Consider the following 15,754-nt stretch of genomic DNA (forward strand, 5'->3'; position numbering starts at 1 on the left):
CATCCAACGAAGCATCCTCATCTCCGCTACACCCATTTTGTGTACGTGTTGATGTTTCACCGCCCAACATTCTGTGCCATACAGCATCGCCGGCCTTATTGCCGTCCTATAAAATTTTCCCTTGAGCTTCAGTGGCATACGGCGGTCACACAACACGCCGGATGCACTCTTCCACTTCATCCATCCAGCTTGTATTCTATGGTTGAGATCTCCATCTAATTCTCCGTTCTTTTGCAAGATAGATCCTAGGTAACGAAAACGGTCGCTCTTTGGTATTTCTTGATCTCCGATCCTCACCCCTAACTCGTTTTGGCCTCCATTTGCACTGAACTTGCACTCCATATATTCTGTTTTTGATCGGCTTAGGCGAAGACCTTTAGATTCCAACACTTCTCTCCAAAGGTTAAGCTTTGCATTTACCCTTTCCTGAGTTTCATCTATCAACACTATATCGTCTGCGAAAAGCATACACCAAGGAATATCATCTTGAATATGTCGTGTTAACTCATCCATTACCAACGCAAAAAGGTAAGGACTTAAGGATGAGCCTTGATGTAATCCTACAGTTATGGGAAAGCTTTCGGTTTGTCCTTCATGAGTTCTTACGGCAGTCTTTGCTCCTTCATACATATCCTTTATAGCTTGGATATATGCTACTCGTACTCCTTTCTTCTCTAAAATCCTCCAAAGAATGTCTCTTGGGACCCTATCATACGCTTTTTCCAAATCTATAAAGACCATGTGTAAATCCTTTTTCCCATCTCTATATCTTTCCATCAATCTTCGTAAGAGATAGATTGCCTCCATGGTTGAGCGCCCTGGCATGAACCCGAATTGGTTGTCCGAAACCCGTGTCTCTTGCCTCAATCTATGCTCAATGACTCTCCCAGAGCTTCATTGTATGACTCCCTGCAAAACCCCAAAATCAGAAAATTATAAAAAGAACCCAAAATCAATGGCATGGTCCTCGTTTCTCCATCATTCAGTAGCTAATGACCTTATGGAAAAGAACGCAAAACATACAGCTTAAAATATGGAAAGTGCTTATAAAAGCTCATGAATAACTTTCAAAGCCTGCATAGAAATGGTATAGCGCAGATAACAACAGACAATAAAACTATGCACAGTATAACCTAAATCCGATATGTTGCATTCCCCACACACAGATTGTTCAAAATTAATTTTGTCTCCGTCTTTTTTCAAATCTGATAAAATCCCCAAAACACAAAAAATAGCAGCTAACTATTTTTTAAACTCTGTAAACAACGATATGCATCTTAACCCATTTAACATATTCATAAAATAACATCAAACACATTTATGCATGAGATAATATAGAAGTGAAGTCTCACAACTTTCATAAAAAATTATTACTTTGTTAGAGAAAGGCTTGAAAAAATATGTAAATTACTCACCTCTATTATAAAAATGTTACAACAGCAGACAAAAAAGGCCAAAAATACCAAAAGCCGCACCTCCTGAAATAAAAAACATAACCAAACGACACATTCACAGTATCAATCTAAACGATATCCACAAAAAAAGAAATGAACAGACAAAACCCATGTAAATATACAGAACAAACCCAAAAAAAAAAAAGAACTGAAGCCAGTAAGAAGATCACAAATCTGATAAAGCAAAAGGTAACATAATCTATATCAATTTAATTATCCATACAAAAAGACAGAATCTATATCGATTTAATTATCCATCCAAAAAGACATTTGAACGAAGAATATTTTTAAGGATCCAAACAACCATTAAACTAAACAATTAAAAGTAAAAACAGCAAAGCATTCATTGAAGAAATATATATATATATATATATATGTATATATATGTATATATATATATATATTATAACGTATTTGGCTCTTGATACCTAAAAGAAAAACATTGGCTTTCTTGTATGCACTGAAGTATGCATGTGTCGGAAATTTACAATCTATAGAGACTCAATCTCAGACTCAAAAAGACATTTAAAGGAAAAGTAATAAGAAAAATAAGTAGTGGTTTTACCTATACTCCATGTGTGGACTCCAATTTTCAATCACAATTCAAAATTCAAGGGGCCTATAAATCAACCACATAGGAAATGATCAGTGGAAAAAAAAAGAAAAACAACTGAAGCCAAAATAGCATCTAACAAATCATTTAGAACCATCACAGAAAACAATTTTTGCATATAAGTAATTTAAAGGAATACCATCAGGTCATGCATATATACAACGTACCCAATTAGATAAGTAGCACATGATGATCAAAAAGTTAGTCAGCCTCAATTGCTTGAATCTAATTAACTCAAAGATAATAAACAGTCCATTTAATGCACGGGCTGACTGTCAATTTTATAAAACTATAATTATGTGCAGTTCAAAAACCAAGTGGAAGAATAGGCAAAAACTATCTCATCGCCTGTAAATGTAATTAACTAAATATTAAACTTCACAGCCACAAATAAACCTAAATTCCTCCTAAAACTATCTCATTTAAGCTTGATTTTACTATAATCTATAAGTGTGGTAAAAAATGGGAGGCCAAATGATTTGTTAACAAAAAAGGTAGACATAAAAGTAAAAGGAACAAGGCAGACATTAGTTGAGGAGAAGCTACTGTCACCTTGAATTGACGACAACCAGTTCTTATCTTCTCGAATTAACGAAGATAAGTACCATTTTTCTTTAATTCAAGGTAATATAAAAAGAAATTATACCAGTACAGTGTTCAGATGTAGCAATCCTATGCAATCGGCTAAATGATGTGTGTCCTCTCAAAGATCTGTATATCCATTACAGACTAATCTTCAGTCTTGCAGAAAATGATATGTTGACTACAATTTCCCATACTACTAAAAAACACAAATAATTCTATCTACAAACCAAATAATACGTGCAACTTTATGCTACAATGGTAGAATAAGATGGCTGTACAGGACGACACAAAGATTGAGACTTTTTTTTACTTCTAAAATTCTACACACTTTTGAGCCCTAAATTTTCCCGGAAACAAAAGAAAGTGAAAGAAGTCGTACCTGGTTTGAGAGAGTGGGACGCCATCGGCGAGTTTGGTGTAGCAGTGATGGCGGAGATCTCTGGTGAGAAAGCTAATAAGATGGACAAAATCATTGAACAAAAAAAACCTCGATTTTTAAAATTAAAGTCAACAAAAATTTGAACAAAGAAAAGAGAACTCAAAGCCGAAACAAATAAGTCGGAGAACTCGCCAGGAAACCCAAAGTTTCTGCAGGATTGGCGATTTCCTGAAAACCAAGCTTTTGTAGGTTTAAAATTTCTTCCCTAAGGCAACAGATCCAACATTCCCAACTTTAAGCTATTTCAGCTACATAATAGAAAGAAAAAAAATTTAATTTATATAATTAACTAATCTGATTTAAGATTAATCGAAAAGCTTGGAAATTTCAGCTTTAAAATTACAAGTCAGGCAATTTTAAAAATGCTGACCTTAAATACAGAGGCCTTCGCAGGCTGCAAAGAAACGTCAGAAACCCGAAAAACCGGATCTCCTGAAACCAAAAACAAAACCAAATTAACCATCATCACCCATAATTCAAAGCCACAAACAAAATCCCCAAAATTACAACCCAAAAATTTAAACAAAAAAACCTATTTATAAATCCAAATTTACACTCCCAAGTGCAAGACTCTAAGCTCCAACTGTTCTTTCTCAACTTTAGCTATTTCAGCAACATAACATAAATAAATAAATAAAATTAATTTAACTATAATTAACTAATATGATTTAAGATTAATCAATAAACTTGGAAATCTGCTTGAATTCAATCTCAAAATTGAAAACGAACACTTCACTTTTACAAAAGTTGTACAAAGGAAAATAAAAAAGACAAATCAAAGTCTCACAAAGGGCCACAACGACAGCAAAATTGCAACAGAAAGAGGAAAAATGTTCAATCAAACCATTGGATAACTCTTCTCAGGCAGCCAAAAAAAAACCCACAAATTCAAAACCACAAAAATCCAATCTAAAACATCGATTCACAGACTGAGATGCACAAAATGATATATTAACAAATCCAAAACGAAATACAAAAATTAAGAACCAACAAGCAAAAAAATACCGATTATCCCCTGCATAAGTGAGCACACGTTCAAAAAGCCTCTCAAAGGCTGAGATTCAACTTTCAAATATAAAGACTTTAAGCCACAATTGTTCTTTCTTAACTTTAGCTACTTCAGTTACATAATCGGAAAAAAAAATTAATTTAATTATAGTTAACTAATCTGGGTTAAGATTAATAAAAAAGCTTGGAAATTTCAGATCTAAAATCACACGTCAGGCTGCAAGTAGAATCAAAACCATGGAATTTCAAAATCACTGACCTTAAACACACAGGTCTTCGCAGGCTTCAAAGAAAAGTCACAAACTCGAAAAACCCAATCTCCTGAAATCGAAAACAAAACCAAATTAACCATCATCACCTAGAATCCGAAGCTACAAAACAAAATTCTCAAAATCAAAACCAAAAAAATTGAACAAAAAACCCATTTAAAATCCAAATTTACACTCCCAAGCACATAACATTCAAAGCAGACAATTACCCAAATCAAATCGACAGCAGGAGATGCAATCTTTTATGGGCTTCAAATTTTCTTCAAACCGAGACCAAATTCGCTATTTTTCAGCAAGAGAGCGTTGCCGTTTGTAACCCCCGATGAAAAGATCCAAACAAATTTGACTAACAGTAGACAGAGAAAGAGAGATAGAGAGAGAGGTGAAAATTACTCGCTGGTGACGAAGCTAATGAATTCGGAGACGCATTCCTGGACGGTGTTCGACTGATCGGCACGAGTAGAGACATGAGATCAGAAAGACAGAAAAAATAGGGTTTGGGAGATAAAGAAACTGGGGCAGAGAGAGACGGAAAGAAAGAAGCAGAAAAGAGGATGGCAACTGAAACCTTCCAGCAACTTTGTTCTTTAAAAATAGCTTTATGACAAAATTACCCTTGGATAATTTTATGCATTCTTTTTAGCCGCTTTGAATTTTTTTTTTTTACTGACAGGCATTTGCGTCCAATTATTTTTGTCGAAGCCGGTGACACCAAAACCCGCCTCTGGCTTTCGGACAAGGATTGTCTGCCTTTATTTTCGGTGTTTTCTCCGTGTCTTTCTATTTGTGCGATCATGTTAACATTTTATATTACTATTTATTTTTATCTTACTATATCTATAAAAAACAATATAAAAAGTTGACGTGGCTTAACCATGACCACATAAAATAAGAGGGCACCGAAAGTGAAGGGCAGACAATCTTTGTCCCCAGCTTTCTATATAAAAGATAATTAACTTTAATAATTGTAATATGAAGTAATGATTATGTCCAATCTTTGGGTCAACATTTGTAGGCTATATCTAAAAAAAAATACTAAAAAAGTTTAAACACAAAACCCCCCAAAATTATAAAATCAAAATATAATGGGTATATATTACACAGTGAGATAGTGGTATATATTACAGAGCCGGCTTCTCTGCCCTCTCATTTCTCATACACTCTTATCCCCTCTTATTTTATGCGGTCACGATTAAGCCACGTCAACATTTTATATTATTTTTTTTTATAGATATAATAAAACAAAAAGCAATAGTAATATAAAATATTGAAGTAATTTAACCGTGACTGCACAAATAAGAAGGGATGAGAGTTTATGGGAAGTGGGAGGGCAGAGAAGCTAGGTCCACCGTCCATATATTACTCTGTATTTGTACCCCTGCAATTAATGATTAAGGTTTCACCCCAACATTTAAATAATGAATGTAGTGGTCAGGAATTATTAAAGATACAGTAATTACCCTTCTAAGGTGAAATCAAGCCCAAATCTGATGGGTTTCTTGTAAATAAGGTGAAATCGAGGGGCAAAAATTTAACTGTAGCTGAATGAATAGTAAATCATTCCTCATACTTAGAATAGATAACTAGAAAGTGTAGCCCGCACATTGCTGCGGGAAATGTGATTCACGCGTTTATGCGGGATTGGAAATTGTATGACATATTTTGATGAACTAAGTTAGAAAGCGACTACATGTGCGAACAATGCAAACAACTAAATTAGACGCAAGCCAACTAATGTCGAATTTAACCAAATCAAAAAAACAATCACAATCGAACTAATCTCTACTTCTCATATGAAGTAGGAGATGTTCCGTGTTTTGCATCTGTGAACAGCGCGGTTTTCACCCTCTACGGACAAAAAGATGAAAGTAAAAATGTTTAGCAACATTATAAAAATTATACATACAAGATTATATATGTATTTGCACATAAAGTATAAAGATTTACTAACATATTTGAGGTTAAATTTAACAAAATAAGTAATTATGAATTGAAATCAAACTATATCATAGTTGTTAAAAAATACTTTTGGCTAAATCTTACAAATAGAATGAAAATGTCGCTTTCTTATCAACTAATCAATTGTCTCAGCTGCGGAAAAAATTGATTTCAAAGTGTCCTTTACCAACTGAATGATGCATAAAATCTTTAATTTCAAAATAAACCAACTTTCAAAAATCCTAACACGATATGACATTATAAAAAACCTTAAACCCTTTACTGGAACAAACCTCAAAAATGGCCACTAATTGTTATGGATGGGACACACCAATTTTTACCATGAGAAAAAAACAACTCCAAACCCAAATTAAGCATTGATAAATCGTATTTACTGAAGAGAAATTTTTTTTTGAAAGGGAAGCTTACCAGTGTTAGCAAAGTTAAATTCAGTGTAAGAAAGTGGAAGAATATTGACATAAACATAGTAGTGGGATTGATGATGGATTCAGTATGTTATTTTGTATCAATTCAAATGGATGAAAACTATTAAAGGAACTATAGGTCACAGTTTGGAGTATGCAAAAGTACTACTTCAAATTTTCAACATGCTCAGTAGATCTCTAAATTTCAAAAAGTGTACAAATTTTAGAGTACTCCAACTAATGGTAATTTTTTGGAGTGTTACTATACCCTCTCCACTGTTTTATTTCTTCACCCGCATTATAATTCCACTCATCATAAAAAGTTAAAAAATTAAAATGTTATTTCTCTACCCACTATTTTTCTAAAACAACCTCTAATTAACAATTGGCGTAAATGTGTATGACCGCATTATACAGAGCCACCAACAGCGGCTGTGACTTCATCTACAGTCGCTCTTCATTGTACAAGTGAATCCACCTTCACAAATTCAAGTCCCCTTTTTGGCAGAAGCTGATGATGGCGCCATTAGCGCCACCTTATCCAATTCCACACCAGGCCTCCTCATCTAACCAAACAAAGACAAAGCTTGCTTATACCTCCCATTCTGAGCACACCCCACAATCATGGTGGTCCACGAAACAACATTCCACTTCGATATCTCGTTAAAAATCCTCTGCACCCCATCAACATCCCAACACCATACATAGCCCGCAAGCAGCGAATTCCAACTTGCAACACTCCTCTTACGCATACCATCAAACACCAGGCGTGCATACTCGACACCACCCCCAAACCCACTTACCAGAACCCTCTTGTGCACCTGTTCCCCTTCTATCACCAACCCTGACCTCGCACAAGCACCAAAAGAACATACGAATAGGAAAACCCATTAGCCTCTGCCTCCAAACCCACCAGCCGTTTATACAATTCAACAGACTTCCGCGGAGTTTTGCTCCAAGCGTGGCCTCTGATCATCTGGCTCCAAACAGTAGTAACTGTGTTGTCAACATTTTTGAAAATTTTTAGGGCATGATCGAGACACTCAAAAGCAACGTAAAATGTTAAAATTCGAACAAGAAGGTAGCTTTTTGTGTGAGTCCATGAATTATTATTTTGGGTGTGAATTTGGGTGTACTTGCAGATCAATGGAAGCAATTAATTTTTTATTTTGGTCCTTATATGTCATTTTACAAAAGAGTAAAAATGACATAAAAAAATTATTAAAATAGCGGGTGAGAAGATAAGACTGTATAGTATATTTATTAGCACTCATTTTTTATAAAATCGCATTCTAGGAAAGTAGGAATGGAACTTCCATTCTTATTATATATACAAAGTATGCAGATGCTCCCTTGAAACTGGCTAATGGTGATATTTCAATCATCCGAGAAAAACTCCGTGCTGATATGTATGAACATGCATCATCTGTTTCTAGTGCAAAGTGGGCAGAATCGAGTGCCCAGTATAAGGTAGTGTTCTACCTAATGTATTAAATTTTTTATTGTCATATGGCTGAGGACACTTATTGAGTTAATTAAGCTCCATAGAGGAATAGAGAAATTGAAGGGCAAGATAGAGAGGTCATTTGGGGGAAGAGGAAGCCGGGAAGGTGAGGCTGCTGGCTGCTGGATGATATGGTTGTAGCAACAATCATTCAGTGTTGTTTGAGGACTCGTTTGGAAGTGCTTTGAAAATGATTAGAAATGCTTTTGGAGAATTTTTTTTTTAGTTTAAAAAACACTTGAAGTGTTTCTTGCAAGAAGTACCAATTATGTACTTGTCCAAGAAACACTTCAAGTACTTTTACAGGATTCACTTGCATTTTTATTAAGGAGTGATTCAAAAAACATATTCACCATAAGCACTTTCAGCTATTTTAAAAACATTTATAAACGGACTTAAGTTTCTTTCTGTTTGGAAATTTTCATCTTTTAAATATTAAAAAAGTATTTTTTTTTTATTTTTAAAATTGCATAAAGAAAACATATAAAATATCATTTAAGTTGTAATTATCGTTCAGCTTACTATACAAGTTTGAACCTTTTATATGATTTGATTGTAATAAAATCACGTTTACGGATGTTGTCCCTTATGTTCATTTGTCAAAAGGCAAGTCCTTTTGGCTTGGTAAAGGCCATGTAGTCGTTCGTCCGAAAAAACAAAGGCCAGGCGGTCCGGTCAAATTGTGGCATCAACTCCCTTCTCTCTCTAACCCTCACACGCTCACTACTCACAACCCTTTAGGTATTAACTACATTGAGAATAATCAAGGGACAATGAATAATTGAGAAAGATGAAGACCTAGAGAGAAATTTTAAAGAGAAATATGGCTTCTGTGTTTCTAAGAAAATAACTAACTAATTACATTTGTCAGTTGCAGTTCTTTATATGATAAAACAATACAAACTTACTTGTAACTGATTAACCAACTAACAAATCATTTAATAGCTTAACAAATATTCTAACAACTTTGATTGACGTGACAATGATTATATAACAACCTATAATCAAGATAAACAAGCATTTTTTTAGTCTCTCACACACCCTCATTTAGTTATGTCAATTGTTTTTTAGGATAATTCTTTATGTCTATAGTTTTGGGTAGATAGATTAACAAAAATCATTGTACTGTCTATAATTTGATGGAGATGTTGAATTATTGTATTTTTAGTCTCTTCAAACAAAAATGATACACTTACTACATATTTGTACTATCATTTGTACAATATATCAAATAAAAGTTGAGTCCGCCAACACATGTAAGTCTCATATCAATTAGAGAGATGGTACAAATATATTGCAAAAGTAGTATTTTTGCTAAATTAAACTAGCAAGTATAACATCTCAGTGTTGAGGGATTCTTAAACATATGTATGTTGAGAAATGATTTCCACACAATCTTTTTTTTTTTTTTTGGTAATAAACTCCTATTATGTTTTGTCTTGATTCTCCTCTTATTTATTCACCTAAAAGTTAGAAATAGCTTTAGAGGGTGTGTCAAGAATATAAGTGTGTAAAATTGATTTCCAAGTATGTAGGCTTATTTGTGTGTGAGGTGAATTTTAGTGTTAGTGTTCTAATAGGCCTGTACTGTTTTGTAGTTCTGAATTTATTTGTATGTCTTAATCTTGCTTATGCATCACATACCAACCACCTTGACGAAGGTGTAACTCAAAACGGCAACTGTTGGAGTCAGAAGCATCGGACGTATATATGGTTACTCTCTGTCTCTCTAATTTAACAGAGGCTTTAGTTAGGGTTTCAGTTTCTTAGAAAATTCACTACCAAAAAACTGGCATTTGGGTACAAAACTAAGGACACCAATGAAGAGTTTGTGTCTCTATGAACACCAATACAATGGACCAGTGCCCATTCAATAAAGAGCACAATGTATTGTGCCCAATGTAAAAGAAAATTGACACAAACAAATTAGGCTGACAACTTTTTGATAAAAAAATACACAGAAAGGGATATTTGTATTTATACATAGACTTAAGCGCACAATTGTATGTGTCCTACTTTTATAATCGCATAAGTATACGTGTCTTGCTAAACAAATCTGGGACAACTAAAACAGAAGAGCGGGTCATACTTTTTCTCTCCGTTGTGAGAGCCTTCTCTCCGCAATGAGAGTCTTCCCTCCTCTGTGAGAGCCTACAACATAGGGGTGGCAACGGTTCGGTTTGGGGACGGAAAAGCAATATCCATCCCCATAACCACAAAAATTAGCCATACCCATAACCGTAAAATAACCAATCGGGGATTATCCATAACCATATCCATCGAGTAACGGATTTTCCATTAAAGGATTCATCTCTTCAAAGTCAGATTGATTCAAATGAGATGAAGTGAATGATGGCTGATGACCCATGTTAGAACTATGATTAAATCCACACTCTTTTATCAAATCATAACAATATTTGCGAATCTTATCAATTTCATTCGAAGCATATTGCCCATACATAAGCGGAAAGAAATACTCAATCAGCCTCATCTTGGATCTTGGATCCAATACAATAGCTACAACCATTATTCCATGAATCACACTCCAATATTTATCAAATTTCTCAATCATACTTCTTGCCCTATTTTTTATTTCATCACGTCTAGAGGTAAGCCACCGAGTTAGCGACAACCTGATCTCACAAATCTTTGGAAAATAAAGATTGGTTGTAGGGTACTTAGTTCCAGAAAACAACTCGAAGACATTATAAAACAACTTTAACTTCTCACAAATCTCTCTTGCCATCTCCCAATCTCTATCATCAGGCAAACACTTATATTGCGACTCTCGTTGTTTCAAACGAGGGAAAACATCCTTGTAAATCAAAGCAGATTGAATCATTAAAAAGGTGGAATTCCACCGAGTTTTACAATCAAGCACCATTTTCTTAGTGCCTGGAAGCTTCAACTGACGTGCTGCTTCCTCAAATTTTTCCTCTCTTTTTTGTGTTGCTGTCCAATAAACAACACTCTCACGAATTTTCTCAATACCACCACCAATCACTTCGAGACCATCCTTCACAATTAAGTTTAATATATGTGCACAACAACGCATGTGAAAGTACCCTCCACCCAACAAAAGTGAACTACCAGAAAGTTTTTCAAGAATAAGATCAATCATTTTATCATTTGTAGTGCAATTATCTACTGTTAAGGTAGAAAGCTTACGATCGAGGTTCCAATCTAGCAAGCATTCCATCAAAACATCTGAAAGTGTCTCGGCGGTATGCGGACAAGGCACATAAATAAATCTGAAAAAATTACAATGAAGATGGTTACAATAAACAATCTGAAGTATAAATCTAAAGCTAGACAACAATTAAATAGAAGTTAAAGTATTAAAAAGATCACCTTATTATTCGGCTCTGCAACGTCCAAGAGTCATCAATAAAATGAGATGTTATTACCATAAATCCTTTGTTCTGATTACTTGCAGTCCACATATCAGTAGTTATGGCAATTCTACTCTTATTTTCATCCAACAATTGCATTGTTTTCAAACGCTCATAATCATATATTTTGAGGATATCACTCTTGATTGTGTTTCTTGAAACAACCTTAAACAACGGTTGGACAACACTCATGAAGTTTCTAAATCCAACATGCTCAACCATGGAAAGAGGATACTCATGCAATATTATCATTTGGGCGAGAGCTCTCCTTGCACTTTCTTGGTCAAATGTATACAACTCTACTTTCCCATCTCCTACTTTTTGGGTTAGTGTTTGCTTCAATTTTTTTTGTCTCCGACGTGGACATATCGTCACATGATGCCTCAAATGGCTGGTTCCATTTCCAGTGTTCCCACCCAGCTTCTTGCTACAATAATTACATATTGCTTTCATCACCCCATCAACTAGTGTTCTTGTGTAATGTTGCCACACCAAACTGCGAAGTCTCGAATTATTACCTTCACCATCATCACCCCCAGGTTCCTCAATCTCACCAGCAACCTCATTTGGAGTTGGTATATCTTGGGGCTGAGCAATTTGACTTGGTATTTCTTGTTGCACAACACTTGGATGCAATGTAGGTGCTAGATTACAATCAGTTGGGGTACATATTGTTTCTTCTTGAGACTTAAATTTTCTTTTAGACATTTTGATTGCTGCAAACACAACCAAATCCATTAATATGTAAACAAAGACATGGTATAATACTGAAATTGAGTCAATTAACATGTAAACTAAATATATAACAATAAACAAGAAGACAATTATTGATTTAACAAGCAAAACCCAATACCCATTTAATCATACACCAACGAAAAATCTAAACACAAGAGTCACAAATTAACGAACTAAAAACCCACAAAAAGAACCAAAAAAGAGAGAAAAGAAACTGACCTTAAAACAAAGAACAATACACAAAACGGAGAGATCAGAGATGCATCCCCAACAGTAGAGAATCGAATTAAAATTTGAACATAGCTCAAAAACACTTACCCTTCAACGTTTGGAGCCTTAGAAAACTTTATGATGTTCACGCAAATATTTTTAGGTCTCAATGCATCCACCTATCCTGCAAACCAAAAATGAAAATGCATTAACACAAATGCCAAAACCGATTTCTAAGATTTTAGTACTCTCTTTACCCTTGCAACCAAAAAACAAAAATTGCAGAAAAATGAGCAAGAAGCTAAAGCAAAAAAAATCATATTTTCAACCACCAAAACCCAATACCCATTTAACCTGAGATTTCAGTGTTTTCTTTACCCTTGCAACTCAAAACAAAAAATCCCAAGAGAATGAGCAAGAAGCATAAGCAAGAAAAAAACATATTTTCAACCACCAAAACCCAATACCCATTTAATCATACACGAACGAAAATCTAAACACAGAGTCATAGATCAACGAACTGAAAACCAACCAAAAAAAAAAAACTGACCTTAAACAAAGAACAATACAAAGAACAGAGAGATGATGCATCAACAAAATGAAAGAAAATGTCAGAGAATGAAACAAATAAAGGAACCCCCAAAACCTGACCAAACAGTGCAACAAAATCCGGATATAATTCACAGCAAAAAGGCTGAAATGATGAAAATATATGCTAACAGTAAAGAATCCAATAAAAAAAGGAACTTAGCTTTCGAAATCCAGCCACTCATCCGACACGCAAAAGGGAACGGACGATCCAGAGTGATTCATGGACTAACACTGAGGGAGTCCCGGAGTCGAGGGACCTTACTCGTCTCTGTTCACCATCCCAACCCCTCCCTCTCTGTTTCTTTCCCTATTATCCGGACAACCACTCTCTTCTCTTTCTCTCACTGTCACTCTCTTTTTCTCTCACCCGTGCCAGGATCAGCGGCATGCATGGCCTTACCTGCGCGGCTGCGCCCAAGAAAGAAGATTCAAGTCCTAATCTGAAAGACTAAAACCCTATGATAAAAAGATGATTCTAGTTCTACCCCTCTAACTCATCATCCTCACCGTAGGATCTGAAGATGAGATGGACAATCATGTCATTTTACACAACTGCTGAATCAGTGAATCCCGGTTGCAAAATTGAATTTTTAAGAATTAATTGAATAAAATATAATATATATCAAATATATATATATAATATTCGGTTCGGATTCGGGTACGGATATGGATTGGATACCCCTATAACCATATCCAAACCCATAACCAAATAAAGTTCACGGTTTTTCCCCATATCCAAACCATACCCGAATTTTCATATCCAAACCTAATCCATTCGGACGGTTATCCACGGGTATCGGGTTTCACGGTTAAAATTGCCATCCCATGATAACTTCGCCCTCAACTGTACCATACCAGATCTAATAGTGCATCCCCCTCCAGTTTTCAACTATTTCCTCATTTTCCCCAAATTTTCAATTGTTCCCAAATTCGAGTTCAACTAACCCTAGTCTGGGTAGTTGGGTTTATTAAGTGCATGCGCTTCTTACACCTTTCCTCTCTTGTTCAATTATTGATTGTGTCCTCTTCGACCATCAGCATTGATTTCTCCATTTTTCCCTTTGCTCATGCGGTGAGTAGTTGGGTCCAACGGCTGACGAATTGAAGGCTTTCAATTCAACTTCAACTGGGCCATAAAGGTCAATTGGGTATTGCAGAACTTATTTTTCAGTTATGAGTCAGAACTTATCTGTCAAAAGATGAGGAGACGGCGAATCGAATACTAGAGCAGCTCCCTTGGGCAGTTATGAGTCAGAACTTATCTGTCAAAAGATGGCCTCAAGAACTGGCACTTGAAGAGGTAATGTTGAGAAAGGTCCCATTCTGGATCCATATGAAGGGCGTGCTATTACATCTGAGCACAGAGGTAAATGCCAAGAAATTGGCAAGCCATATGGGAGAGGTTATTGAGATAGAAGAGCTGTCACTAGCTAGAGGGTTCTTAAGGGCCCGGGTGTTGGTGGATACAGATCACCCTCTTATAAGCGGATGCTGGCTTCCACGTCCGGGGGATAAGGAATCTTGGATCAGGTTTAGATATGAGCGGCTTCAAGATTTCTGCTATAGGTGTGGGAGGATCGGCCATGTCATGACGGAGTGTACGTTTGAAAAAAACAGGAGTGGGGCGGCTGGGTTTGGTGAATGGACTCGGATGAAACAACCCAGGCCTTTATAGGAGTATGTCCATCCACTACCAGTAATGCAATGCAGCAGTCGCCATGCCGGAATGATGCCAGAGAAACGGAACTTAAGCTTTCAAGATAGGGTACTCTCAACAAGCACGAAGCGGGTTCTAGATTAGGGATCATCTGAACCCCAAAGGCTGGGAATTGTCTTCCATGATCTCGGGAGCCAGGGGAGAATTGGGGGGGGGGATTATTGCTATGGTGGGACCTCCTGTTAGTGGAATTCTTCCCCTAGTGCAATGCGAGAATGTAATTCGGACTGAAGTGGAACTAACAATCCAATCCTGGGTGTGAGTGATGACCTTGGTCTGCTTCCGGTGGAGACCCACACCTTTGAAGAGGGGGAAAGGGGTAGAAGCTCCCACCAAACTTCAATCCAGGGATTCTTTAATGGCTTGGGCCTAAAGAGGAAAACTGATAGGAAGATTCAGGGGGGAGGACAAGCTCGGAGTAAAAGAGTGAAAAAAGGAGCAGGTTGCTTAGGAGGAGGAAGATGACAGCGAGTAGGGGGCGAAATCCCAGTATAAGTGGCGGTGGCATAGAAGGTGGAATTTCTGTTCTCGTGGAGGCAAATATGCTTGATGTGCCGATTGCTCAAGGGAAGAAAGTGAGAAGCCTGCGGGTTGGAAGCCCAAACCAGGATTCTGATGCATCTCAGACTAAGAGGGCGGGGGTGGAACCTTGGGGTGGTGGCGGCTGGCCCATAACAGTTGCACCATCGCCATGATCTACCTAATGTGGAACTGCCATGGTCTTGGGTCGGACGTGTTAGTTCGAGCTTCTCATGGGCTTATTAGGCGGTACAGACCCTGTGTGATCTTTCTGTCCAAGGCGAAAATGAAGGATCACAGATTAGAATGAGTTCGGCACATAATGGGTTATACATACGGATTCTCGGTCCCAACT

The 15,754-nt window shown here is 36.4% G+C and overlaps 3 protein-coding genes across 8 annotated transcripts in view; 1 reads left to right on the forward strand and 2 right to left on the reverse strand.

The window, feature by feature from the left end:
- The window catches only part of LOC126620830 (uncharacterized), a 53,163-nt gene extending 48,220 nt beyond the window's left edge, over positions 1-4,943 (reverse strand). For 2 of the 6 annotated variants that reach the window (XR_007622666.1, XR_007622665.1), the window contains exons 1-7: positions 4,762-4,942; positions 4,359-4,420; positions 3,462-3,523; positions 3,193-3,259; positions 3,032-3,099; positions 2,714-2,778; positions 1,416-1,478 (exon numbers count right to left, since the gene is read on the reverse strand). Coding sequence is in view for 3 of the 6 variants with exons in the window: in XM_050289156.1 (XP_050145113.1) it covers positions 1,432-1,478; positions 2,714-2,778; positions 3,032-3,099; positions 3,193-3,259; positions 3,462-3,523; positions 4,359-4,420; positions 4,762-4,837 (447 nt within the window). In the remaining 3 variants the exon portion in view is untranslated. Of the gene's footprint in view, positions 1-1,271; positions 1,479-2,019; positions 2,074-2,713; positions 2,779-3,031; positions 3,100-3,192; positions 3,260-3,461; positions 3,524-4,358; positions 4,421-4,761 lie in introns of those variants that run through there. The other 4 variants (XR_007622667.1, XM_050289157.1, XM_050289156.1 and 1 more) reach the window with 4 other exon arrangements.
- A 2,354-nt stretch (positions 4,944-7,297) lies between these two features.
- On the reverse strand, positions 7,298-12,753 carry LOC126622869 (zinc finger BED domain-containing protein RICESLEEPER 2-like). Its single transcript, XM_050291565.1, has 4 exons — positions 12,681-12,753; positions 11,587-12,343; positions 10,507-11,486; positions 7,298-7,575 (listed from the first exon to the last, which is right to left on the reverse strand). The coding sequence occupies exons 2-4, from the start codon at positions 12,333-12,335 to the stop codon at positions 7,298-7,300; spliced, it is 2,007 nt and encodes a 668-aa protein (XP_050147522.1). The 5' UTR covers positions 12,336-12,343; positions 12,681-12,753.
- Positions 12,754-14,409: 1,656 nt separating this feature from the next.
- Positions 14,410-14,838, forward strand: LOC126622870 (uncharacterized). Its single transcript, XM_050291566.1, has one exon. It carries the CDS (start codon positions 14,410-14,412, stop codon positions 14,836-14,838), a length of 429 nt encoding a protein of 142 aa, XP_050147523.1.
- The last annotated feature ends 916 nt before the right edge of the window (positions 14,839-15,754 follow it).

The sequence above is a fragment of the Malus sylvestris genome, chromosome 5 (assembly GCF_916048215.2).
Source record: "Malus sylvestris chromosome 5, drMalSylv7.2, whole genome shotgun sequence".
NCBI classification, from domain to species: domain Eukaryota; kingdom Viridiplantae; phylum Streptophyta; class Magnoliopsida; order Rosales; family Rosaceae; genus Malus; species Malus sylvestris.